Source organism: Polypterus senegalus, chromosome 12, assembly GCF_016835505.1.
Source record: "Polypterus senegalus isolate Bchr_013 chromosome 12, ASM1683550v1, whole genome shotgun sequence".
NCBI classification, from domain to species: domain Eukaryota; kingdom Metazoa; phylum Chordata; class Cladistia; order Polypteriformes; family Polypteridae; genus Polypterus; species Polypterus senegalus.
Window position 1 is genome coordinate 72,122,004 of NC_053165.1, and position 27,253 is coordinate 72,149,256.

At 43.4% G+C, this 27,253-nt stretch overlaps 2 protein-coding genes and 1 long non-coding RNA gene across 8 annotated transcripts in view; 2 read left to right on the plus strand and 1 right to left on the minus strand.

Moving 5' to 3' along the window:
- Nucleotides 1-14,588, plus strand: part of morc2 (MORC family CW-type zinc finger 2) — a 40,362-nt gene extending 25,774 nt beyond the window's left edge. For 2 of the 4 annotated variants that reach the window (XM_039772212.1, XM_039772213.1), the window contains exons 17-28: nucleotides 390-495; nucleotides 2,078-2,210; nucleotides 2,383-2,475; nucleotides 2,915-3,232; nucleotides 6,180-6,458; nucleotides 6,815-7,012; nucleotides 7,916-7,970; nucleotides 8,060-8,201; nucleotides 9,547-9,720; nucleotides 11,825-11,918; nucleotides 13,209-13,397; nucleotides 13,490-14,588. In XM_039772212.1, the coding sequence (XP_039628146.1) occupies nucleotides 390-495; nucleotides 2,078-2,210; nucleotides 2,383-2,475; nucleotides 2,915-3,232; nucleotides 6,180-6,458; nucleotides 6,815-7,012; nucleotides 7,916-7,970; nucleotides 8,060-8,201; nucleotides 9,547-9,720; nucleotides 11,825-11,918; nucleotides 13,209-13,397; nucleotides 13,490-13,558 (1,850 nt within the window). In that variant the 3' untranslated portion in view covers nucleotides 13,559-14,588. The remainder of the gene's footprint in view (nucleotides 1-389; nucleotides 496-2,077; nucleotides 2,211-2,382; nucleotides 2,476-2,914; nucleotides 3,233-6,179; nucleotides 6,459-6,814; nucleotides 7,013-7,915; nucleotides 7,971-8,059; nucleotides 8,202-9,546; nucleotides 9,721-11,824; nucleotides 11,919-13,208; nucleotides 13,398-13,489) is intronic. The other 2 variants (XM_039772215.1, XM_039772216.1) reach the window with 2 other exon arrangements.
- LOC120540997 (rab5 GDP/GTP exchange factor-like) overlaps nucleotides 14,411-27,253 on the minus strand; it is a 66,124-nt gene continuing 53,281 nt past the window's right edge. For all 3 annotated transcript variants that reach the window (XM_039772222.1, XM_039772221.1, XM_039772223.1), the window contains 3 exons: nucleotides 18,721-18,812; nucleotides 17,923-18,179; nucleotides 14,411-17,399 (listed from right to left, as the gene is read on the minus strand). In XM_039772222.1, coding sequence (XP_039628156.1) covers nucleotides 17,112-17,399; nucleotides 17,923-18,179; nucleotides 18,721-18,812 — 637 coding nt within the window. In that variant the 3' untranslated portion in view covers nucleotides 14,411-17,111. The remainder of the gene's footprint in view (nucleotides 17,400-17,922; nucleotides 18,180-18,720; nucleotides 18,813-27,253) is intronic.
- Nucleotides 17,342-18,811, plus strand: LOC120541000. Its single transcript, XR_005635920.1, has 2 exons — nucleotides 17,342-17,430; nucleotides 18,250-18,811. It is a non-coding gene; the product is annotated as an uncharacterized LOC120541000 (long non-coding RNA).

The following is a 27,253-nucleotide window of genomic DNA, read 5'->3' on the forward strand; positions in this document are numbered from 1 at the left end:
TGTTCAAGTTATTTGCTTTTTGTAATGAAATGAAGAGTTGGATTTCTCTTTTAATATTTATTGCTGCGGAAGCAACTCTTCTCTTGTGTTGTACACTTTTAACTAATTTTGTGGCCAATTCTGCCTTGTGTGTGATCTTTTCTTTATTTGTTCTCTCCAAACCCTGCCTCTTTGTATTTCCATAATGTATTGTACTTTTGTTACTGACTGAAGCCTGGGTGTGCCATATAGTAAGCCTCATTTTTAGCACAGAGCGTTAACACATTTTTCCTCCCTTTCTTTGCTGTGTAATGCACTGTAGTCGTGTGGTGTTCACTTGTGCAGGTTTCAGATGTAAGTATACACTCAAAACAAACCTTTGGTGACGGTTGTTGTGTTTAACCTTTCAGATAAGTGTTTGAAATGGCGTACCCTGCCATTCCAACTGGATGCCGTCGACAAGGAATACCCGGATTCTTGGATTTGTTCTATGAACCCTGACAGCTCACAGGACAGGTGATGATAAATGTGTAGTGCTTAGAGAATGGACCTTACTGGGAAGCAGTGAAATGAAATTGTAAAATGTGTTATAAAATGGATCAGAACGCAGAAAACACTTACAGTGACTTGTGATTTCATGTGCAAAGGTCTAATAGGTAGACATCAGGAACACTAAATTAAACCATTGAAGTCCGCAAAGCAATGCATCGCTCCATGACATGCTAGAATGGGGTGATTGTCTACATTATATATGGCACGTGGCAAGCAGAAAGTATATTTAACCTTTCTAAATGAAATGCTTATGTCACATAGTGCCGTGGTATCTTTGAGGTGGCGTGATCAAAGAAATTACAAAATGGAGTAAGGTAGTGACAAGTTGGAAGTCTGTTATTTTCTATTAAGGTACTCATTGTCATTATGACACTACTGGCCAGAAGCAGCCAGCAAGTAGAAGATGATGCAAACCTGTGAAATAGGACAGCTGTATGCCACTGCACAAAAATAGGTGTTTCTGTTATATCTTTTTTTATGCCTATACCTATTGTGTTGCCAGGGCGGGTACAGCAACCCTAACCCTGGCACAGACAGGCAGGACTTGGGTTTAGCACAGAATACACACTTTTATTTACAGCTAGGGAGCACTTCTCTCTGCTCCCCACAGCACAGTATAGCACATAAAGCACCCACACAGTCCCTTCGCCGCTGCCATCTTCAGTTCTCCACACACTTTGTTCTCTTCCTCCCGTCTCTGGCCGTTAGATGCCCAGACACTCAGAAGGAGTTCAGGTGCCCAACGAGCTTCTTTCGGCAGCTCTTCCAGGTGTGGTGGTAGTACTGCAAAATAGGATCCCACAAATTTTCATGCGCCCGCTGGAGGTGGCCATAGGTCCAAACAGGGTTAAACCTCTATGCTTATGACCCGTAGCACCCACTGGAAACAAAGGGAGCTGCCTTCTATCGGTCTGGGGGAGAAACTGTCCTGGACGTTTTCTCTCCTCTGGTCCTTCCATAGTCATGGCGTCCACCACACACACTATTCAGTTATCCGCCATCCTTCAGTTATTAAACCCCGGCATCCATTTGCTGTGCTTTGAAGGAGGCAGAACCTACCTCAGTAGCACTGGGCATAATGTCAGTTATGACAATGAGTGCATTCACTAGCCACACTTGTGCATGATCACAACCCACCCTCAGTCAGCCCTGTGAAGTCTGTATGTGGTCAACAATTAAGTAACCTGCATGTCATTGCAATATGGTGGAAAACTCTGTGCTGACATGGGGGAGAAGCCACAACCTCCAAACCAATTACTGTGCACAAATGTTACCTTCATGCCCTGGAGAATTCAAGGTTGGGTTTAAGAGTCACAGAAGGAGAACAGAGTTTGGGACGGAGATGCCATTTTATTTGTTAACGGGATGAAGTGCAAATTGTGCACTTGTGGATACAAGGTAGCACAAGTTTCATAATGACAATGACTTAACAGGAGTTGGTTGTGGTAGTTCAACATCACTCTTCTGCTTTGGGTTTTTTTACAATCTTGTGGGGCGCTCTGTTAAAGGAGTGTGAGATAGTCACACTAGAATTTTCATTTTAAAGGTGTGAGGCTTCTGAGCAGAGGCAAAACCTTCCAACTGGCATTTTGCGCAAGGATATGAAATCCACCGAAGACAGGCAGAAGGAGTTGAGTGAGAAGATACGGCAGCAACAGGAGAAGCTCGAGGCGATGCAGGTGAGTCTACCCCAGTATGGAACAGTCGCTGCACATTGGTCTGCTGAGCCAAATCACATAAAAGAAAAGATGTGTTTGGGGAGGGTGGCTAAAGTATATTCTGATCTGGTAAAACATTCAGTTGTCAAGTGGAATGTGTGTAATGTATATTAACTTTTATGGTCTATTCCAGAAAACCACGGTGGTTCGGTCCCAAGCCGATCTAAAGAGTCTTCCCCTGGAGGTCAGCCTGAAACCTGCTGAGAACAGCTCCAAGGAGACTGCGGTAATGTGCTCTTCACACGTGGCTTACTGTGATTTTTCAACAGATGTGGAAAGCCACAGGGGAGATGGTTTTTTTCTTTTAAATTGTGTTTTTTGTTGCATCATATTACGGCTTTTGTTCTGTGAAGTGAGTTTATCTGAATTGTAGTTTAAGCCAATTTCCTTTGGGTATTTGAAACCTTTCTTAAATAGTTGAATGCAGTGTTTATTTGAATTTTTTTTGTAATTGTATTTTGTAAAATTTCAGGGTATGCACTTTCTAAAAATTTGTCTTATGTAAGTTATCAGTACGCCACATGTTTCCAATTCATTATTTTATTCTAATTCTGTTTTTCACTGTTCACCATATGGGGGGGTGGGGGATGCACAGATTGTACACGAGTGATAAATTCACCTGTTGAAGAATTCTGTTGATTTGTCGTTTCTTTCACACTCTACAGAATTCAGAAAAGATTCAAAGGCCACGGTCTCCACCGCTACCTGATATGATTAAAAATGCTCCAAGTCGCCCTCCTGTTTCAAAACCACCGCCACCATTAAGTAGAAGACCAACGCCTGTTCAGGTACAGAAGCCAGCTCCCACACGCACTCCACCGGCCCCCTCAAAGAAAGAGGAGGTGAGCAGGCTGCGGGCAGCCGAGCTGAAGCCCACAACGCCAACAGCATCCAAGGCGGCAACCAGCAGCAGATTATCCACTACTAGGTCTCCAGCCCGTGGAACTGCACTGACCAAGTCCTCACCTGCACAGAAACCTGCGGTAAGAATCTTAGACTGTGATAAACACATTTTTACTTGAATCTTTTGCCTATTATAAAAAAAAAATAAATAAAAATCTTGGGACGAGACACTTTGACGTCCTGCGAGGCGGTCATGTCACATCATACTTACCGTCTCATGGGACTTGCTTCCAATGGCTGTGACTTTTGCAACTCATGCCCTTCTAACAACCATTTTCAAACAATGGTCATCTAACCTCAATTGTTGGAATGCTTATGGCAGACACCCTTCCTGTGCTATCAGATCCTAAAAATTTTAGACGTTCTAGATGACACGTCAACAACTACGCGAAGAAGAAAGAAACAAAAGAGACAGAAAAGCGTTAGAGAGAAAAGAATGCAAAACCACACCCAGGGCCGGAAATAAAAGGCAAAGAGTAGATGACAAAGTAGAACGTCGTAAAGAATTCAAAAACATTGGCACGGTACACATGCAGAGCAGGTTAGAGATAATGGAAGTAGGAAAATTTCAAAAGTCTCAAAAAAATAACAGTAAGGATCGCATTAGCACAAACGGAAATTATTACTCGGTGAAATAACAGAACAGTGAAAAGAGATTGCATAGTGTTCGAGAATGTTTTGAGGAGAAGAGAGACCAGGCAGTGAGACAAAAGGCCAGCTGCTGTACAGGCTTTTAAATTTTTGAAGCGCCATGCGAGATGCGGATCACGTGGCACAGCAGCAGCAAGCTGATCGAGCAAAGAGGAGGTAAAACAAATTATTTTATTCCACTTGTATCACCGTTTAAAAGGGGGTTCAGAGGAGCGGCTGTTTCTCCTTGGGGTGCGTTCAGCCCCCCTCTTCAAAACAGTGTGTATCATTTGTGTCAGTTACTAAGCTGCAGGCATAAATTATCACAAGAGGTATTGCTCAGATTTGTGTTTCTGTTCATTCTGAGTGTTGCTTGTAGAGGTTTGTACAGAGGTACGAATCGGAGTGTAGTGTGCCAATATTTAGAAAGAAAGGGGTCAGAAATAAGTCGATTTTCATCACTAAGCATGATAAAACAGCATATTCATATTTGTAGTACCACTGATAATAATTAATAATTCTTTGCATTTATATCGCTCTTTTCTCACTACTCAAAGCACTCGCCAATTGCAGGTTAAGGGCCTTGCTCAAGAGTGCCTATTGGCATTTACGGGATTGTTGTCGGTGCAGATCCCTAGCCTCAGAGCCACCAATCGCAGAAAGATCCTTTATCAAGAGCCCCCTTGCCATACAGAATGTGATTTACTGAATTTCATCAATGGCGTCAGCTGCACCTTGTACATAGAATAATAGATTGTTGCAGTAGATTTTTTTTATAGCTTTTATAATGTAAAATGATCAGTGTTGCAGCAATTGTGATGCTGTTTGCATGAAAAAAAAGTGTTCAATTAAAGTTTCGCTTTTTCGTAGTGAATTGTGTGGTTTCCTTAAAAAGAGCAGCAAAAATATATTTGGCGTCCAGGGGGTGCATTAACTCCCCCAAAGTATGTGGCAGTTTAAGGGTTAACAGCATACCCTTTATATTGGATTACATACACTATATAGTTTAAATGTGCAGGTGTAATAATGGACATGTCAGACTTGTGTATTAAATGACTGGATTTGCCAGGCAGGTGCATTTAACTAGCAGCAGTTGTCTGTTTGTGAGTGCTTTGTGCTACAAGGATTTTCAGAGCAGTGTCTCTGTGTGGGGTGCCGATTCTGTATCCTAAAAATAGCTCTTGATAAACTTTTTGTGGTACAGTGTGATGCCATCTTTGTGCCAGTCCTTCCTCCATTTGGCTTCAATAGACATACAGTATCACCCCGGACCTGAAAAATGGAAGTATAACCTGGTAAGGAGTTTCTAAAGGAGCAGAAATAAGCCGTCCAACTTAGAAATGCAGTAAAGACATGGCTTCCATTTAAAAAAGAGAAAAAGACAGCAAAGACAAAAGGTTAATTGTTCCCATAATCTTTGGACAGTTTTTACAGTTTGATTTTTATTCTTGACAGGTTTGGCCACTGTTGAGGTCTTTATCAATCGTGGGTTTTTTATTAAATTAGGATAGTGGGTGGCCTGAACCTATTAAAGGAAGCATTGGGCTCATAGCAGGACCATTCCTTTACAAGGAACCCATCAAACACACACCCAAACTCCTTCATACTTGATCCAGCTTAGTGTCTCCTGTTAACCAGATCTATTATGTCTGTTTATGAGGATGGGGAGAATGGTGGAGCTTTCAAAACTAAGAAATGCTGTTTCAAAATCAGAATTGGAGATGCTTGTTCATTCTTTTATTTCCTCACGGCTTGATTACTGTAATGCTCTCTTTACAGGTTTGAGCAAGTCCTCTCTCTCACCCCTTCAGCTGCCAGGCTCCTAACTGGCGGTAGCTAGCCGAAGTGATCATATCACCCCCATTTTGCACACACTGCACTGGCTCCCAGTGTTTTATAGAATTCATTTTAAAGTTTTGGTACTTCCTTTCAGAGCTTTGCATGAACAAGCCTAACCAGCCTGTTCCAACGCTATACAGCTTGCCGGACTTCAGGGCCTTCTCGTTGTCCCACGCATTTGGCTAAAAACCTGTGGGGATCGTGCCTTTCAGTCTGTGGCACCAAGCCTGTCTTGTGGTCTATGTGGAGTGGAGTGTGTTGATTCTTTTAATAAAACAACTAAAAACATTTCTTTTTAAACAAGCTTTTAATTAGTGCTGAATAGTTTGTTTGTTTATTGTTTTTGTTGATGTTTTGTTTTAACTGTTTATTTGTACTGTATTTGCTGTTCAGCGCTCTGTGACCTTTTGTCTGTGAAGGGCGCTATATAAATAAACTACTACTACTTCATCATCTGGACAGCCCATAACCTTTGAATTTGAACACACTGTACCAGTCTGCTGCCAGTTATTTAGTTTATTTATTCATTTGTGTGTGTGTCTATTTATTTTATATAAGCAGAGCAAATCAAAACAACCATTGCCAGTTAAAAAACCACTGAAGAGAACAATACAGGTGGAGAGTAGTGAGGAGGAGGAGGAGGAGGAGGAAGAAGAGGAGGAAGAGGATGAGGAAGAAGAAGAGGAGGAGGAGGAGTCACCAAAGCCAAAAAAGCAAAAAATGGCGGCTGCTGCTGCTTCAAAACGAGGAAAGGCAGTCTTGTCCAAACCAGATCCAAAGAAGGGCAAAGTGACGGAGCTAAGGGCTCACACCGCAGACGGCAGTGTCGTAGTAGAGGTAAGTCCTCATAAGTTCATATCTTGGACCAAGTAAATGAAAAACATACAAGGATATGGGGAAACCTGAGCCAATGCAAAGAGTTCAAGAGCAGGCCTGGCAAGCGGTTGACCCAGATGACGGGATTATTGACCCTGGTCAGAAATCCTACAGAAAAGAGCCAAGCTGGAGGACTTGCTGCCTGCTGATTGACAGTTCAGTGAAGGTATTTTGTCCACAGCGCCCTAGCTTTCTTACCAGCAAAGCGGCCCACAGATCAGTATGATGTTGATGACTCTGCCACGGCTGCGTTTCCAACCTCTCCCTGCTAAAACCGCTTTGGATTTTGTTTTGTTTTTGAATGCTTGAATTTCCAGAAAACAGTGAAGCAGCAGAAGGTTGTTCCTCCTGCCGAGCACAGCAAACAGACCCAGAAGCTGCCCACCAGAGACCCAAAAGTTGCCGATGCGAGTTTGCCCCAAAGTAGCCGAGCAGCCACGCCCCGTTGTGAAACGAAGCGTGGCGCAATTCCGGAAACCAGCACTCAGAGACAAAAGAACAGCTTGGTGGTAGAGGTATTCACTTGCCAGCAGGCACCTCTCGTGTTTGAGAAATCTGTTGGTCCCCTGGGGCGGCGTGCTTGTCATAGCAGACAAAATTTGCTAGAGAAATGTGATGTTGTAGAATGTCACATGTGCATGTCAGGGGTAACAAAGGTTATATGTGCACGGACACGTTGTGTAGGGATCTTTGGTGTGTTTGGGGGAAGGAGGAAGAGGAGGAGGCCAGAGGTGGTACATTGCATAAAATGGCTTGGAAATGAATTTGTAGGAAAATGAATTGGGCAGAGTTGGCCTAGCAGGTTTCAAGCATTGCTTACATGTTGCACTACAACCCAGCAGTGACGAGAGTGACATGGCTGCGTTTTGTTAGCTTGTGCCTCCCTGTAACTTACTTTCAGTCCAAACCATGGACACCTAAATGCCTGAGCCATTTGTATTGGTCTCGGACAGTACTGGGCAAACTGGCTGCTTCTCTCCTTGAATCTTCTTTGCGTTCTTCACATTTAACCCATCAACTTGAATTTTCAGGTTTCATATCCGTTATTATCTGACTTCTCCCCTTCTTTACTTTCATATGAAAAAAGTAAATTACCGATGTCAGTTGTCATATTTGAAAAATATTTTTTTGATACGAGGAAATGCAACTCGTTTTGGAGGTAAGGGGGCTGCAGCTGTGCACCAAATGAAGCCTGAGAGTTGAGCCACAGAAACGTTACCCACTACTTGTCCTTCAAGTAGTTTGCATCACAACACAAGTTTTAATTTTTATTTAATTAATTTTAAATATTACAATACATTAGTACATTACAACTCAGAAAAACACAATGTATGCCACCACATACTATTCAAAACATGATCGGGTGAATGGCCCAGAGGCGTGTGCTTAATAATAAGACATTTCTCTCCATTTGGCAGATCACAGACAGTGGTGATGAAGAAGAAGTTGTCGACCTGAAGGCAGCCCAGAAAGGTCGGTGCAGAGTTGGAATTTGTCCACTTGCCTTGAGCAGATTAGTAGATGGAAAGGGACCAATCTAATCCAGTTGTTTTCTCCCTCAGATAAAGGGCTTTTAGTGGAAGCTAAAGTCAACAAGGAATGGTATACTGGCAGAGTCACTGCTGTAGAGGCAGGAAAGCAAGGACTGCGATGGAAGGTGAAGTTTGACTACGTTCCAACAACACAAACTCCCAGGGACAGATGGTAAGGTGCTTGTTACGTTTGTCAGAGTCTTGTCATGTGCTTTCCTGTTTAATAGATCTATAGAACCAGAGAGCTTCACTCAAAGAACCATAGACACGTGGGATAAATTACCAAGGACTGTGGGGGAGAGCAGGACTTTAGGGACACTCTTGGACAGTCTCTGTGAATAGGATGGACAAGCGTATTGAGCTGAATGGCCTGTTCTTGTCACACATTGTTGTCTTGTATTTTTTTCCCCTCTTCCTTCATAATTTCTCTTATGGTTGATTACATTTCATACAAGCTGGGTGATGCAACACAAAAAAACACCAAAGGTCAGGTTTGCTGTGGATGGTGCACTGGTACAACACGTCCTGCGAAGAATTAGGAAATGAACTTCTAATGTTTTGAGTTGAGTTTTACTGCGATATGATATCAATTCAGTTACTTCAGTTAAGAATTTTTTAATAATCAATAATTCTTTCATATTGTCAAATGTGGCACTTGGTGCCACTGCCCACCTGCCAAGTTGTTTTGCCTGTCTAAGGTAAAGTCGTCCGTGATGGAGGATCACAGGAATCGCAGGAAAGAGGGGTCCTTTCATCGGATTGGCTGACTCAGCTGTGGAATGGCCAAATGGGGGAGGCAGCTTGATGGCCGAGGTCTCCAGGACTTAAAACAAATCCAAATCATATTATGGGATATCATCTACTGTTAAATTCTGCTCCATACGTGTAAATTTTTTATTTGTATTGAGGATCTGTTCTGTGTATTGTATTGTAATGACCCCCTTCTTTTTGACACCCACTGCACGCCCAAACTACCTGAACAGGGGTCTCTCTTTGAACTGCCTTTCCCGAGATTTCTTCCAGTTTTTCCCTACAAGGTTTTTTTGGGAGTTTTTTTCTTGTCGTCTTAGAGAGTCAAGGCTGGGGGGCTGTCAAGAGGCAGGGTCTGTTTAAGCTCATTGCGGCACTTCTTGTGTGATTTTGGGCTACACAAAAAAAAATTGTATTCTATTGTATTGTATATTCTAAGACCAAAATGTTTGCTTTTTAAAAATATAATGACAAAACTCCATCAATCTGCTAAACTCAGCAATTTTTCTTTGTTTCATTCATTCATTTATTTCTTTGCTGCTTGTATTATGTTGTGTCATTTGTTGTGTTGACAGCTGTTTTGTTTTGCATAACATGTATTTATAGATATTAGGTTATTTTTATTTGGTTTATAATATCTATTCTTAATGAATGCACATTTCTTAGTAATGATTTAACAGAGAAATGAATAAATAAACGGACACTGTTTTCCAAACAATTAGCAATGACTTGTTAACCCCTTAGTAACGTTGTGTTTTGACCTCTAGGGTCTTGAAAGGCAGTGATGAAGTGCGACTGATGAGGCCGCCGTCTCCCGAGTCTCAAAGTCCCGATACGCTCCAACGAGAAGAGGATGAAAGCAGCACTGCCAGGAGAATGGAGCCAGATACCACTCAGCCGTCGGCCAACAAGGAAATGGACAGCTTGGTCAGCATGATGAGGTGTGTGTGTGTGTGTGCGTTGCAGTGGGAGGTTTTTGCAGCGCAATCTGGGAAAGGCCTCTCCACATTTAGTTACTCTGGGATTAAGTGTAGCTGTTTATAGGCTGGCATGCAACCTACCGGAGTGGCTCTTGTACAAACTAAACATCTGCTAATCTTATTAGGTGGGTCCCCTTTAGCTACTGTTGCGATCAGAGACGAGAATACTCCATACAGAAATTATTATCTGACATAGCCCCATGGTGTCGGGAAGCCTGCTTTATATCTGAAGGAGTTCAGAAAATAAACGGATGGATTAACACTCATGAAGTGATAACAGCAGGTTAAAGTTGCAATAATCCTTGGCTTGGATCAAGTCAAGTCAGTATACTGTAAATGTTGCATACTATGTGTCATCGTCCAAGAGGCCAGCAAGTCTCCATTCTTTATATATGCCTTACTTCCTCATAGATATACAGTGGTACCTCTGGTCACGACTGTAATTTGTTCCAAAACTCTGGATGCAACCCGAATGTAATTTCCCCATAAGATTGTATGTAAATACAATTAATCTGTTCTAGACCACACAAACTGTATGGAAATATATATTTCTTTTAAAGATTTTTAAGTGCAAAAATACTTAATTATATCGTAGAATGCATGGTGTAATAGTAAATTAAATGTAAAAACATTGAACAACAGAGAAAACTAACATTGTAAGAATTCGTGCATGACTCTTACGAACCGCTCGCTGTAAACACTTAAAGAGTTTTAAGCACAAGGGAAAAAAAATGAAATGCTACTTCTCTTATGAAACTTTTCAAACCGTCCTCTACTGGTTTTGAATTCCTCAGCTTTGCCACCCGAAGAAGGATTTTTTTTTTTTCTTTTCCCCCAGCAAATTGCCATGAACCTTCCTGGCTTTCTTGCATGTGATCACCTCACTTATGCTGTCCCCTACAAGGTGCTTCTCGTTCAGCCACACTAGCAGCAGTTTTTCCAACTCTTCCAGCACTTGAGGCCTCTGATTGGTTAACATTGTAACTCCTTTTGCAACATCAGCTGCTTTGTTAGGCCCTGAATAGGCAAACAAAAGAAAATGGGAAACAGAGATTGGGAATTTATTGGCCCTTACAAACGAGGGTAGGGAAACTGGCTGCCTTGAATTTATTCGCCACCAGAGCGTGTGGTTATGAACAGATGCAAAGTTTTGGCAAACTTTTTGATCGTAACCTGATTGGTACGTGTTATCCAAAACGTTTGTGACCTGCGGAAAGTGAACTGTTGATTGGTTGACTTAGTTTAATAATGGAAACCAAGTGATCTCATTGATTATAAGATGAATTTATTTTTTTGTTGGGGAACGGAATTGCCTTGGCACATTGCAACACCTTAATAGAGACTGGTGATAGCCGTTCCAGGCTAGTTTAGGATAACCGATGAGATAATAAAAGGCTTGCTGAGTGGCGACATTGCACATGCTTGCTGCTCACTTTGGTTTTCCTTTGTTCACGTGGCATGTAGAACTCCTAAGTGACCTGCTTGTGATAAAGCACTGGCGCAGAGTTTCACTCAGAATGCCCCCCAGATCTGTTCTGTTTCTGGATGTACACCAGTCTGCCATAATCCTTACATACAGTTCTCAAGGGCCGGTTTCAATATCACGTGACTTGATTTAAGGTCCAGTTAGTGGTCAAGTTGAGACAGGAGTTGACAAGGTGTGATCTTAAATAGCTAACTGCTGTGTTGGACCACCACTTAGTGTTTTAATGCACAGAGGGAAATAAAAATGACACAGTTCAGCTATTAAACACTGTACAGATGTACAGGACAGATATGGCACAGTACCAGTGACAGGTTATTAATGTTTTAACGACTATAAAAGTGATCTACAAGTATCCTCTGATCCAAAGTGAAATTCCATTTATCAATTACATTTTTAAATTAAAAAAGGGCTACGTCATTCTGAAGGCCATTCTCCTCAACATGTCACAGAATTAACCTTTTGTCACAGAGGTAGCCATGGTTACAAGTTTGTCAGCAGTACATGTTATTTTTACTTTATAGACTATAAGTAGTGATTAGCAATGTTCATTGATATGTTTTTTTTTTTTGCCCCCCACAGAACGTTTTTGAGGTATTTCTTCCCACCCAATTTCCGAATATCTAAAGAAGACATCAACAGCATGTCTGCAGAGGAGTTGGTTGCCTTTCCAGTGGTAAGAAGGGTTTGTAGTGTCCTTGAAGTTCATGACAGCCCATCAAGATGTTATTTGAAGACCAAGTCTTGATTAACATGACTGGCATTGAGCGGCCATTTGTAATTGAAGTGGTCTAAATAATGGCTACACTGGGGTATCGTCAGAGGACTGTGGTGTTTGAATTGAGCAAATGAAAGACTTGAGAAACATGACTACAAATACGTTCATAGTCTCAGCTGCCAGTCAGAACAGGTTTACATTTTAAGATTAATTTTGCACAGAAATGTAACTGCATTTTAATTCTTGTGTTTGTGGCACTGCAGTAAAATTACTCTTCACACACGGGTGTTTAATGGGCTCCAGAAGTCTGTCGTCCTCAGAAGTGCCCTAAAACAGGGGTCGCCAAGTCCAGTCCTGGAGGACCACTGTGGCTGTAGGTTTTCATTCTAACCCTTTTTTTTTTTTTTTTTTAATGAGTGCCCTGTTTGTGCTACTAATTAACTTCTTGTCAATTCATTTTAATTGACATGTTTTTTTAAGATATGCTGTCTTGAATTTCTCCATCTTTCCTCTGAATTGCTTAATTTCTTTCCTTAAATGGCACCCAAACAGAAATGAAATGTGAAGTGAGTGAGCCAACCGAAGACCAACTAAGTCACGGCCTCAAACTCCAACCAGCTGCTTAATGAGGTGCCGATTCTTGTCATTAATTAAACTTGTTCTCTAATTCCATGGCTTGTTGCTGCTCTCGTGATGCATTAGCAGACATTTCAGAAATTGTCGATTTTCTGTAAGAGCTCTGTGGACTTGAGCAGATCAGCATTCCCGAGACCTTCACCTGTCTTTATTTTCAGATATCGTATAATGGACACCAGTTGTTTTGGTTCATTTTGTATCTCATTTTTGTTTGGCTGCTAATTAAGGAAAAAGAAACAATGAAGGGGTCTGAGTCTTCAAGAGCAAATCAATGAAAATTAGTTCAAAAGACGTTAATTAACAGCAAAAGCAGGTCAATCATTCAGAAAAGGGTTGGAACGAAAACCTACAGCCACAGTGGCTAGCCCTCCAGGACCGGACTTGGCGACCCCTGCCCTAAAGGCTCAGATTCTTGGCCGTCCTATGCGACGGTGGTCAGTGTATGTTAAGAGGTCGGCTCAAATTATTACATGTAATGAACTTCTCCTCTTTGACGTTCCCACCATTTTTGTGTGCAATGCTTTGTGAGAGTTGAGCAGAAAGTTGACTGCAAGTATTTCTGGTCAGATGGAGTACTACTGTTCCTCATGAGCCATTCTCTGTCCTACACAGAAAGAATATTTCCAGCAGTATGAAGTGGGACTGCAGAGCCTGTGTAACTCGTACCAAACGCGAGCAGATGCACGTACTCGAGCCGTGGAGGAGAAGAGTAACAGTGCCGAGACCAGACTACGGGACACGGAGGAGAAGCTACAGAAATTAAGGACAAACATTGTGGCCTTGCTACAGAAGGTCCAAGAGGTGAGATCTGACCGAGTGCATGCAGTAAGTAGAACCAAGCAGCTGCTGCTCTTGTTGACGTGCCTAACCTGATGATGATTTTTGTCTTGCAGGATATTGATATTAACACAGATGACGAACTGGACGCGTATATTGAGGACCTGCTAACAAAAGGCGATTGAGTTGAATGGTGACGTAGTAGGACTGCAGGATGCACGCCGTGGGTTGGTGGACCACCTTTTGTACAGTTCATTCAATTTGCAAAGCTGATGATGTCTGCTGCTGGATTTGATTACTTGTGTTGTATTTCTGCATCGATACGATTTTCACTAACAAGAACCCCACATTTGCACCAGACCAGCATTCCCCAATTTGGGGTCACACTTGGAATTAAGACGGCAGAACTTGATAGCCTTTGATTAGACTGTTCTAGATTGGGACGCAAAGAAGGCGATGGTGAGCTGGACGTATTGTTTCTGTTCAAATCAGTTTTGATTGCCGGGATTGCCAGAATTTGAACTGTACTCGCCTCACGAGGAGGAGAACGACGCTGAATTTCTTGAATGGCCATCTCGGGTTCAGTGTCCTGTTGGACCCGCCAGTGACGGCGACATTGGAGTTTTACATTGGCACATTGGGATTTTATTGGACATCTTTTATATTAAAGATAGACTTCTAAATTGTTTTGACATTGACATTTTTATAGTTCGACAACAAATTGACAAAAGTATTTTTGTATTTTTTTTCACCATGTTGTGAAACTTTTCTGCTCTAGTTAAGAAAATTGTGTTGAGGTTCCGTTAGGACCGTGCAAAATATTTGTGTGGTGGGTGTGTGGGTGGGCAAAGAATGCTGAGGGAGCACAAAAGGTTTGCATGCTGCTGCCTCGTACCCCTTAAGTTAAGAAAGAAGTTTTAATTTTTTATAGGGAATAAAAGGAGTAGGTCCTTTTAAAGTTTTATCTGTTAACAAAATGCAAATGTTTTCCTTTTATTTTGAAAAGGTTATTTGGATTAAGTCACAGCAGGTTAATGTTTTAAACAATAGATTTTCTGTTTATTGGCAAAAAAATGTTTGTAAGTTTATTTTTTAGAGAATTTTAAAGTGGGGCCCAATCTGTAAAAGAGACAAATGTTGCTATGTTCTGTATTCTGATCTGGTTACTAAAGCAAGTTATTATGCATGTTCAATAAAAGGTTGTCCCTCCACTCACTTCCATATGTGCTAAAAGTGTAAATGTATTAATTTTTGTCGTCCCCCCAGCTTCATTGAAGGGGTCGCACAGAGGAGGAGGTGAGGAACTAAACTGCTGCCTCCGATCTTTGAGCACTTTGCTGTTTTCTCTCCATTTCCTCACTGATGGTCTTAAGTTGTGTTTTCTTTGTTCATTTTAGGTTACTGGATGACTGTCATCCGCTAGAACATCTGAATAAGCTGCACCTCCTGGTGGCCCCTCGCTCGGCATAGCAGAAACAGGTAAACTTGGAAACTCCGTCTATAAAATGACATGTGTTGGCCGTTTGTCAGAATTTCATTGTACTCTGAACACGTGGAAAATACTACGCCTAAAAACAAGTGTTTATTGTTTCAGTGTAGGCCCGAAGAGCACACAAGCCAAAAGGGGTTAGAGGTGGACACTCGACAAGAGGTGCTTAAGCTTCCTGGTAGCCGAGCTGAAGAAGAAAATGAATTTGCAGGTCTTGATTGTACATTCTCAGAGCACTCCATGTAAGTCTAGTGGATAAGCTGCACTGTTGGTACGTGTCACTATAGAGCAGGCATGTGTGCAGTGACATTCGCGCGTCTCTTTGCAGATTGGAGGGTCGCTGCACTTCCTAGGAGCAACCAGTGGCTTGTGTAAGATTATCTATCACCTCAAGACCTTAAGGACTTAAAAGGATTTCAGCCTTGTCTGTCGTTCATCTGCAAGCAAAGGACCATCTGTAACGTCCATGACGAACAACTAAGACTCTGCTGCGTTTTATCATAGATAGATGAACTGGAAAAGGGGTTTGCCAGCTGGGAGTTGTGTTCTGTTTGGACAGATGCAGTACGAGTGGCCTGCTCTTCTCTGTCGGAAAAAGTGCGTGGGTATCAAAATGGCCAAAACTGAGGGAACTAGGAGAGACTAATATGAGCTATAAGAACTGGCGAGTGAAACAAAGGAACCAGTGAGCAGAGGTAGCAGCGGGACCGTGGCTGTGTTTGTAAGTATTCTGCCAGCATGATTGCCTATGTCTGCTGTCTGCTTTCTGTTTAGTTAAGATGATAAACAGAATCACACCCCTCCAGATGTGTCAGAACTAAAAGGGGACACAAAACCTAAAAGTCACTATAGACATGGAGAGGATGCACATCATTACTGACCCAAAAGAGAAGGTCTGTGTGACCTCCATGAGAGGGGCTGTGTTCTGTAAAAGGGTTTTCAATTAGTCCTTATTCACATTTGTCTTCATACTAGTAGTTTGACGTAGAAAGTAGCAGTTGTCTCAAGTAGTCGATCCTCCATACCCATCATAATTCTCCAGTGAGGAACTTTGGCCTAAAATGAAAAACCATTTTATATATCTTGCCCCCAATGCCATTTCCATCTTTCTATCACCTTGGCGATACTTTGTAGCCGTGTCTTAAACGACCATATCCAAGTCAACCCGTCTTCATGCGCTTGCTTATTGGTAAGAGTCGGAGATGTGGTGGTCTTGCCTAACTACTCCTAGGGGCTGCTTGGTCCCAGGAATGAAGGTTTACTTCTGTGTGCCGCTCCTGCCCAAGTGTCAGCAGTTTGAACGGTTTGCAGTTATTTTTGGGGAAGTGAGTTTTTTTTTTTTTGTTTGTTTACTCCACCCTTCAATCCTAAGAATGAGTGCATGAAGGCTGAATGAGGGGCCGCAGGAGTAGAGCCAGAGGACCATGAAGAAATGGAACTGACGAGCCACTCTACAAATGAGTGAACTCTCTTCACAGACCATGACTCCCTTATCACAGTGTGAGGTGTGTCCAAAGCTTAGAACGTATGGCTCACACTTAAATGTACCCACTGTGGACTCCTTTACCACAAAAGTAGCTGATTATCTTAAATTTGTGAAGAATGAGGGGGAAAAAAAAAAGAATATGGTTCAGCATTTTAATGCAGCTATGCCACTGTCAAGACACTGGCAGTCTCTATGAGGACGAGACCGTTTTCCACAATCTTTCCTTTCACAATGATGGAAGTAGTAAGAGGCGTTGGTTAATAATAATTCTTTATATTTATATAGCGCTTTTCTCACTACTTGAAGCGCTCAGCAATTGCAGGTTAAGGGCCCAGTGGAGCAGAGTCTCTATTGGCATTTACGGGATTCGAATCGGCAACCTTCTGATTGCCAGTGCAGATCCCCAGCCTCAGAGCTGGGGATTATTAAGAGCCATCATGAAAACCAGTTTTGTGATCACATCCACACTGTCAGATGAGGCTGCCCCAGTGCTACCTCTGGTTGGATTGTGTGCGGTCAGTAAAGTGGAGCTGTGTCATGGCATCCTTGATCTGCAAATTAAGTAACGACGTATTCGCGTTGTAAAGGTCACATGGGCTTCGGTTTAAAGAGCATGCTGTTCTTTGGTTCAGGGGCAGTTCTGCGTGTTGATTTGATGTCTTTAAATCAACTTCACACTTTGTGGACGTTAACCCGTAGTTAGTCTGTAGTCTTCCTTCATATGCCATTGAGCCAGAGCCAACAGTGCTGTGCAGATCATCCATCAGCTGCCTGACATCACAGTCTCCACCTGTTCTTTTACAGACTGTACCCACTCATCCAGCTCTTTCTGCATGTTTTGAACTCCCAGTGTCAGTCGTTCTTGTCGTCCCTGAAGCTCTGCAAGCTGCTCGATGTTCCTCCAGGCCTTCTGCACACTGCTCAAGTGGTTTGTGGTCACAGACTCCTGCAGAGAGGCTGACCTCCCAGCTTGCATGTAGTCTTGGAACTGATCTTCAGAGAGATTCAAGGAAGGACCATCCAGCTTCTCAATAAAAGTGACAGCGCAGCACTACAGCAAAGAAGCAGAGGAGACAGACAAGGTTAGTACCCAGTCATACAAGTGGGGACAATTTGGGGTGGTGATGTTGAATGTGCCAGCTGGCTGAATTGCTTTATCGCTCACCCAAGCGTCTCTGTTCTTGACTATGGTTAAGGCCTTTGAATCTCACTAATTGAGAGGGCATCTGACCAAAGAGTGTAGTGGTTAGTGGCATTTTAGGGACCTTCAGATCTCAACTTGGGCACTCCGTGAATAGGAATTGGATTAAATGGCCTGTTCTCTTCAAAATGAGTAATGTTTTAATATACGTGAATATCTGACTCTGCAGCTTTCATTACATTAATCTCTTTTATCTCGATCCTTAGATCGCGCACACCATTACACCGTGTGGCCTAGTTCTTAAGTCGCTTAAGAGAGTAATTCATTTTGAAGGTCCGCACAAGTGCTGCTTTGCTTCTTCATCGATTAACTCTTCCCTTGTGAATAAAGATCAGGCTCTTGGCAACCGATCAAGAAAACTCGGACCACTCACCAGATTTGTAAAATTGTAAGCTGACTCTCCGGCCATGAGGTTGTGTGGAAGCCCAAAGCGAACCACATACTGGACGTTAGAGTGCAAGCGTGGTGGGTTGGCTTTTAGGACCACCAGGATGAGGCTGGATAAGAAGTCGTCTGCGTTTGCTGGTTCTGAATTGGCTTCTGCTAGAGCAGCAAACACATGCTGGCAGCACTTACAGATGCAGGATAGTTTGTCCTGAGGGGCACGTCTGGCATCCATCTCGATTATCGCTAATGGAACAAAAACAAAACAAAAGTTTATGTTATGCACTTTGTAATATTTGCTTTTTTTCCTCCTTAGATACAAGATACAGACCAGTGGAGCTCCCTCAAGAGGGCGAATGCAACAGTCAGAAGAGGGCAGCAGCGCGCACGTTGTCACCGATAACTCAACAACAACAACAACAACTTACAAAAATGAATAAGGACAATACAAAAAAAACAAGATGGGGCAAGAAAAAAAGTCAAGAACGGTAAGGGAAGAAAGGGGCAGAAGTGAAGCCAACAAGTTAAAGGTGACCACCTGGGTTTTATTGGGGGATGCCCGGGGGTTCCTTTTGTTGAGTTGTGCAGATGCTTAAATGTAGAAAGTGGGTTCACATCCTGACTCAAGACGGGGGTTCACCTTTTCAGCAACGTTGACCCAACAAATCAAGCTGAAAAATGTCAGGTCGATGACACAAGAAGAACTACCAAGGATGTGAGGGGGCAATGTAGCGCGCCATCCTGAATGAAAGAACCAGCTGCAGAGTTTAAAAAGAAGCAGTTTTACCTGTCATGGCAGAGAGGATGTGATCGCCGGTTTCAGACTTTTTCTCAAGGCCTGGAACACCAAGCATACAGGGTGTAACCCACTGGAGCGACCTGCAAACCAAAAGAGAGACTTTACTGGCTCGCAGCAGCTGGCGTTGTGCTTGTCGTCTTTAAGTCATTGACCCTTCACTTGGCTTCTTTGGTGTACTGGTGAGCCCGCAACAGAAGACTAAAAAAAAAAACCTCCAGGACCTTGTCGTACTTGACGATGACACTGTTGTCCTAAGGCTCTGTCACAAGGGAGTATGAGCCCCAGCAGTCTCACAATTCTCATCTCAACAGGCTTCCTTTTTCATTGGCATAAGTACCTCCTGCTTGTGTTTGGCGCCGGATCATCTGTGCATCAGCTGTGCCTTTCTCCATTTTTGCTGGTTTTTCTTCCTTGGCCTTTGTGCTAGGCCTTGCTCACTGTGCTTCCTATGGGAGGTGACGTCAACAAGTGACCGAGTGGACCTGTGCCTACCCGCTCCTCCACCTCATCGTCCCCTTCTGTTTGAGATTGGGTTATGCTGCAACTTGGCCTTTGGGTTTCTGCTCAAAGTAACATTGTCCGCCTCTACCGCAGTCGTAGACTTGAGCTTGAACCTTTTGGCTTTCACATCAAGGTGCAATGTAGCAGAACTTGTAACTGTGGTAACTTACAATAAAAGAATTGATTATAGGAAAACTATGCTCTCCCTTTCTTCAAATGTGGTGGAACAGGCAGGTGCTGGTCTTGAACTCTGGACCTTTGGCTTATTACACACGCGTCTGAGGGAGAGGAGCCACTGCAGCTATGCTTAGGCTGATGTTGAAGATCAGAGTTAAATCTTCTCCTGGAGCTGCTTAGGTAGCATAAAGTTAATACACTCTTTCTACCCTCCACCCCATGATGGGATTTGATCTGGGGTCTCATCAAGCTTGGCATATGCGTGTTTGCCCTTGGAGCCACCGGAGCGCTCCTAAAGATGCTAGAGCTGATATGACTTATAACTACTCTCGAGACCTCGTAGGCAGTATAAGGTCAGCCTTGCTTCTCTATGTGCACCCCCACCACCACCACCAGTAGGATTTGATCTGTGGTCTCACCAACCTTGGCATATGCGTGTTTGCCCTTGGAGCCACCGGATCGCTCTTGAAGATACTAGAGCTGATATGACTTATAACTACTCTGGAGACCTCTTAGGCAGTATAAGGTCAGCTTTGCTTCTCTATGTGCACCACCACCCTTGGTGGGATTTGAACTGGGGTCTCACCAAACCTGGTATATGCGTGTTTGCCCTTCAAGCCACCGGAGAGCTCCTGAAGATACAAGAGCTGGTATGACTTATAACTACTACGGAGACCTCTTAGGCAGTATAAGGTTGGCTTTGCTTCTTTATGTGCACCACCACCACCCTTGGTGGGATTTGAACCTAGGACTCCATGATTACAGCACACACCCTTTAGCCCTTCAAGCCACTGGAGAGCTCCTAAAGATACAAGGGCTGGTATGACTTATAACTACTATGGAGACCTCAGGCAGCATAAGGTCAGCATTCTTCTGTATATGCACTGCCTCTCTTGGTGGGGTTTGAACTGGGGCCTCACCCACCCTGACAAATGCATTTTAGCCCTTGAAGCCACCAAAGAGCTCGTGATGATACTAGAGCTGGTATGACTTCTAACTACTATGGAGACGTCGTAAGCAACATAATGTCAGCATTGTTGCTGTGTGCCTACTGCCAACCTTGGTGAGATTTGAACCGGGTACTCTGGGATTACAACCCATGCACATTAGACCACAGAGCCACCAGACAACTCTTGCAAATACTCTCGCTGATATGACTTATAACTACTGTGGAGGTCTCTTAAGCAGCATAAGGTTAACCTCTCCTTTCCACAGGTGCATTGCCATCTTAGTGGGGTTTGAACTGGGGACTCAATGTTAACAGCACTCTCAGCTTAGCCGTCAGAGCCACAGAACTTCAGAAACTCCAGCAGCCGAGAAGACTTATAACTACTTCAGGGGTCTCATAGACAGCATAAGGTTAACTCTTCGTCTACATTACAAGAGTTAATAGCAGGAGTTGAACCAGGGGCCCTTCAAATAAAAGCCACCCATCTTAGTCCCTGGAGCCACAGGAGAACTAGTTTTGTTAGGTTGGCCGATCACACTTCAAATTCTAACATCAACTCTTAAAGGGCATAACACTCAAACTCACTAGTAGTGGTGGACTTAACACAGCATAAAGACCACACACTCTCTTAATACAGAAATTACCAGCTGTGCCCCATTCATTCCCACTGGCGGGTAAGTGGGCTTGAACTCAGAACTTTGGGATTACCACAAACTTTTCATAATCAGTGGAGCCACAGGGGAACTCCTGACACCTGCCCTTTCAGATTTACTTCAACTAAAGGGCCTCTTAGGCAGGAAAAGGGTCCTAACTGCCCCCACTTAACTGGCTGAGATGGGATTTGAACTGGTATCCCTGCTGTGATGTTGGTGCCAAACGAGTTATCCTAAAACTAGGGTGGCCAATCAGACTTCTGACTAATAAGGGCGTCTCTTGACCAAGATTAATCTTGCACCTTCTCTCTCAATAAGCTCATCCTCTCAAGCAGCACAAGGACTTGAACTAAAAGCCTTGCAAACGGAGAAACGCCTCCTTATCCCTTAGAGCCACAAGTGATCATCATAGCCTGCAGTGGCTCATCAGACTTCTAACTACTAAGGGGGTCATCTTGTACAGCAGAAGACTTACTTTCGTACCCTAACCCACTACACCTTTCTGGACCCTGACCTTGGAGTCTTGGCTTACAAAGTGTTAAGTTTTAGATCATGGAGCCTCAGAAACACTTCAGGAACACTTGAACCTCCAAAAACGAGGGGGTACTGTCTCCTTATTTACACAAGGCCAGCCCCAGAACATAAGGTAGAAGCTCTTTGTCCCACTCTACTTATCCTCAGTTCGTCGGAGGATTAGAATTAAGGAACACTGGTTCTTCACGGAAAGAATGGACCACCTGCAGAAAGATCCGCACCATCACAAAGACGTTTTGGGAGTGGAAAGCTAAGAAGATGTAAAGATGTCCAAATCTCCAGAGTTTTCCCAAATGACGAGTATCGTCTGTTGCACTAAAGGCAAGTTATTCCCCTCCTATCAGGCTGCAAGATGAAACGCTTCGGAGAGGTTATGATGCCATCTTGAAATTGTGGAAGATGCCCTTTGACATGACTTTGTAGCAACAGCTGACACCATTCCAATGATTCTTTAGCACCTGAAAACCCAAAACATTATCCTGGGAGCTCGAAGTGGAGGGGGGATGGACTTGCACCCAAATTATCAGAAAGAAGATTTGTGATACCAAAGAAATCTCCTCTAACTGTGGAGGTGCCACCATCTCTAAATTGTGACAGATGGGTGTGTGGATGGAAGCTACCATGGCATGAGAACTTTATTTGTACGCTCACACTGAAATGGAGTGGGGTGGGATTTAGGACCACCCTTCAAAGTTATTGAGACCTTCCACCTGGAAGAAACTCTCTGGTAGCCTTGATTGAGCCGACATGGAGATGTGATGTAATTGTCGTGAAAGTTGGACCTCTTAGCACAGTGACCACCATACAGAGGATGTGACCCTTACAACTGCCCTCCGCTATCCAAACACGCTTGTGTCATCGCCATTCACCACAATGTGACACTGCAGCTGCATTTCCTGCATCCCTGCCATTAAATTCCCACTTGACCGAAAGTGAAAGCATCTAAATCTGCACTTGCTGAAGACAAAAGGGGCTGACAAACATCGCTGATCTCCCACAGGAAAAGGTCTTTAATTGTATTCTTGGTGTTGAAATGTTATGGTACATTTTTTCAATGATCTTAGCAGCTGCCAATATTTGGAGAAGTTTTGTATCGTAGTCAAATGTTTTATTGTAAGCACAATGAGAATATGGATTGAACATTCTCTTTGGTGTGCAATGAGGATATGTGTGGCACCAAGTGTTCTTCGTAGCGCTGTAGAGCTACAAGAAGACCACCCCATATGATGTGATGAAATGTGTCCAAATCAAGAGAAGAAGCCTCAATACAGTATATGAAATGGAGTGGGAGGAGGGAGGTTCGTTATCTTTGGGTAAAGTGACACTTGGTGACAAGCTGTACAAAGTCACCACCTGTGGCCCATCTCATCTCCATATGAAGTGTCAGTCAGATCGGGCCAGCAGTGTTTGGTCCTCCAGAAGTGACAATGGTCCATTGAACTCGATCGACTCGAACCGCTGACCTCTTTGCTCCAACCCTGCTGCGGAAGTTGTCACTTTACGTTATATTATCTGGTTACACTGTGGTTAAGATTAGGGTCATCTGACTCGAGGCAAGCAAACCAAGTGGCACAAACCTGCAATCTGATTGACTGTCGGGCAGAGCTACTAGAATCATGGAGGTCTGCAGCCGACTTAATGAATCCAAATGTGACCAAAATAATTCTTTAGGATTCACGGACCTACAAATTTTGATTGGATGTTACTTTGGAAAATCTCGGTGACTAAGATGGGTGAGTGTATTGGCAGTACCCTCTTTCATGTTATAAACCTGTTTAATTCAACATCAGGGCCCGAGCAAGACATGCATTCAACCTTGAAGGACAATCTGACGCATACAGGGCAGGTGCCGAAGGGTGGGATTCTTCCCTGTCTGTTTTAACCTTAACCAAACTAATCCTAACCAACCCTGGGACCACCCGTGTAACTGCTTATCAAACAGCCACCTAGCTCAACAGCATGTTCAGGGACTGGCTGGCTTTCTGGTTGTTGGGCATTTCTCACCACAAAAGAACTGGAATGAAAACCACCAGCCACAGGAGACCCAAGATGATAGTGGAGACCACCGCCATCAACCTCTGGAGCTGCTGTTCCAAGCGAAGTCCAGTTTTATCCTCACTTGTCCCAAATTAAATAAATACCAAATGATTTTTCCCTTTTGTTTTTTTTTAATGCACAGACTAACAGAAGGTGTTGATCATCTAAATCAGGGGGTCTCCAGCTCTGGTTCTGGTGGGCCGCAGGTTTTTATTCTAACCCTCTTCTTAATTAGTGAGCCATTTTTGCTGCTGATTAACTTGTTTTACCTTCGTTTTAATTGACATGATTCTGACCCTCAGCCATACAATAATGAGACACAAAACAAGCCAGCTAAGCTGAAAATAAAGAAAAGTGAAGGTCTCGGTCATGTCAGTCTGCTCAGGTCACCAAAACATCGTGACGGTGGTCTTAAAAAAAACAGAAAATCAGCAGCCTGCTGTGGCAGAACGAGAGCAGCAACAAGTAACGGCTTTAATGAACAGCAAGGATTGGCTTCTCATTAAGAAACTGGTTGAAGTTACACTGGCTGGAGTTTGACGTTTCAATTTAGCAGGCCATCTGTCGGCTCGTTTCACGTCTCATTTCTGTGCAGCTGCCATTTTTATGAAGAAAAGAATCAATGGAGAGGACTGAATCTGTAAGAACAGGGCTATGAAAATGAAGGGAAAATTGGCAGTGAAAACTGATTAGGAAAAAGGGTGAGAATGAAAACCTGCAGCCTTTGCGGACCCCAGGACTGGAGTTGGAGACCCCTGATCTGAATTGTGGCACAGAATCGCCTGCATCTGATCCTGAACAGCGGGTGTGCTGCAGGTCTCGGCCTAGGAGACGTGTCGCTTAATAAGTTCCATTCATTTACGGTTGTATTTTACATAAAGCAATTAATATATAATTATAATATTAATTACAGTGGCATGCAAAAGAGTGGGCCCCCATTGGTTAAACCATCACTGTTAGTGTGAATAGTTAAGTGAGCAGAAGATAAGCCGATCACCAAAAGACGTGAAGTTCAAGATGACACGTTTCTTGAATATTTTAAACAAGGCTACATTTTAATTTCCATCACTTTGAGGTATAAGATACCAAACAAGGGCCTGAAGCAAAAGGTTTGGGCCTCCGACCCGATCAATACTTTGTAAGACCCCCATTGGCGAGCATCACAACTTAACACGACGCTAAGAGTCTTTCATTCCCTTACAAAAGGCTTTGAATTCTGTGACATTCTTGGGCCATCTTGTTTGTGCACTGATCGGCGAAAGACAGAAAGTTCAAAAGGACACGTTTCTTTTCAGCGTTTCCTGCAGGATTAGCGTATTGCTCTTGTTTTGTACAATTATACGGTGGGCACCCCAAGATACTGGAGGTCTCACATACCGTTTACCAAGGTGGTCTCAGCCCTTCATTAGCCCATCACAGTCCAATGATGTCGAGTGCACAGCTCTACAGGGTGGTCCAGATCTAATTATGCAGACTCTGATCGTCTGAATGACTTTGATTTATGTGGGGACAATTCCAGTTCGGCGCGAAGACAATTCTTCATGTCGTCAGTTCGCACTCTTCTCGATTGTCCGGGTGATTTTCTATGTAATAAACTTAATAAGCTATAGCGTAATGAAAATTGCATAATTAGATCTGGACCACCATATAGAAATCCTCAGGCTCCTCTAAGCAGCTGCCTCGCACTTGGGAATAAGAAAATAAATTGATATGTATTGATTGTACTAAAATTAATAAATAAAAAAAAAAAAAAACAAAATAAATTGAGGCTCACCAAGCAGGAAATGCCTCCAAGACGATAGCAAAGCGTTTTCAGGTGGCTGTTTCCTCCGCTCGTGATGGCAGTTCACAGGAGTGATGGAGGTCAAGCCGAGGTCTGGAAGATCAACACTTTCTGACAGAACTGCTGGTTAGATTGCCAGAAAGGCAAATAAAAAGTGCCGTTCAGGAAGATTAAGCAGACCCTGGAGTGGTGGTCTGCTGTCGTACTGTGCAGCGACATCTGAACAAAATATGACCTTCATTCTACGAGTTGGCAGAAGAAAACGTTTCCTGTGTCCTCACCCCAAAATTCAGTGGACATCTAAACAAGCCTGATGCATTCTGGAAACAAGTCCTGTGGACTGATGAGGTCAAAACAGACCCTTTTGGTTACAGAGTGCAAAGCTAAAAGAAGGGGCCGAATTCCAGGAAAGGATCGTGTCACCAACTATTAAGCCTGGTGGTGGACTGAGCAGGCGTTGGGTTTGTGTGGCAGTCAGTGGCACAGGGAACTCATCATCGGGAGAGAGAAGAACGGATTGAAACAAACATCAGCAAATTCTGCAAGCGAGTTAAAACGAGGATGGGTCCTACAAGAACATAATGATCTGAAGTGAGACCCCGGGACCCCTCAACTGTGCTGTGCGCTAAAAACTCTGTTGAAACAGGCTGGAGTTGGTTGTCCGCTGCCGGGTCAACCGCAAGTGAGCAGGCTCCCTGATGTTTCATACCGGCCGGTGACCTGACCTTGTGCTCGCATTCTGTCTTCTCTCCAAGGAAGGCCATCTGGGACCTGATGCAAGATGACATTGGCGTCAGTGTCACAGCTAGCTTACTGTGTGTTTGGAGTGCTCAAGTTGCAGATCCCGTTTGAAAAGGCCCGTCTCCACCACAGTGAAGCTCATTTCTTGTGCAAGTCTGGAACCGACACACACATATACCACCACCTCCAAATCTACAATGGAGCACTTCATGAGGCCTTCATAGTCCTCCGACCTAAACATCATTGGAAATCTGTGGAGGGACCTCAGAAGAGAGAGAGAGCAGCACAAGCAAGATGGCCCAAGAATCTCACAGAATTCGAAGCCTTTTGTAAGGGAATGAAAGACTCTTAGCGTTGTGATGCTCGCCAAAGGGGGTCTTACAAAGTATCGATCAGGTCCGAAGCCCAAACTTTTGCTTCAGGCCCTTTTTGGTATCTTGTACCAGTGAGTGACGGAAATAAAAATGTAGCCTTGTTTAAAATATTCAAGAAACGTGTCCTCTTGAACTTTACGTCTTTTGGCGATCAGCTTATCTTCTGCTCACTTGACTATTCACACTAACAAGGGGGCCCAAAGTTTTGTACATGAGGAAACTAAATGTAGGAAGCGATTTCCACGGTTTCACGTAGCGGAGTCCTTCCAAGATTAAAGGAGCCGAACCCTTCACAGCTTAAGCAAATGGAGATAAAGAGGAGGCCTGACTGAAGTGTTTAAAATGATGAAGGGCATTAGTGCAGTGGATCGAGATGGTGACTTTAAAATGAGGAGTTCATCGAGAACACAGCTGGAAACGGTTTTCTCTTTATTTAGTTAGAGAAAATTACTGCTCATCCAGTCAGAAACACAAGTAAGACATTGTGTCAGTGAATCAAGAGTCGGGGTCGTCAGGCGCGATTGATAAGTACAGTTGTGTGTCATCAGTATTAGCTATGGTAGCTCACGTTATGACCCGAGATAATCAGACCTAACAGAAGCATCTAAATCGAAAAGAGCAGCGGACCAGGATAGAGTCTTGTGGAACATCATATAGAATATCAGGGGTCTTTAAAGTATAATTACCATAACTAACAAAGAATTTCCTACCTGCCAGTTAGGGTTCAAACCAATTTAAGACCCTGTAGTCTGTACAAATACCAGAATGACTA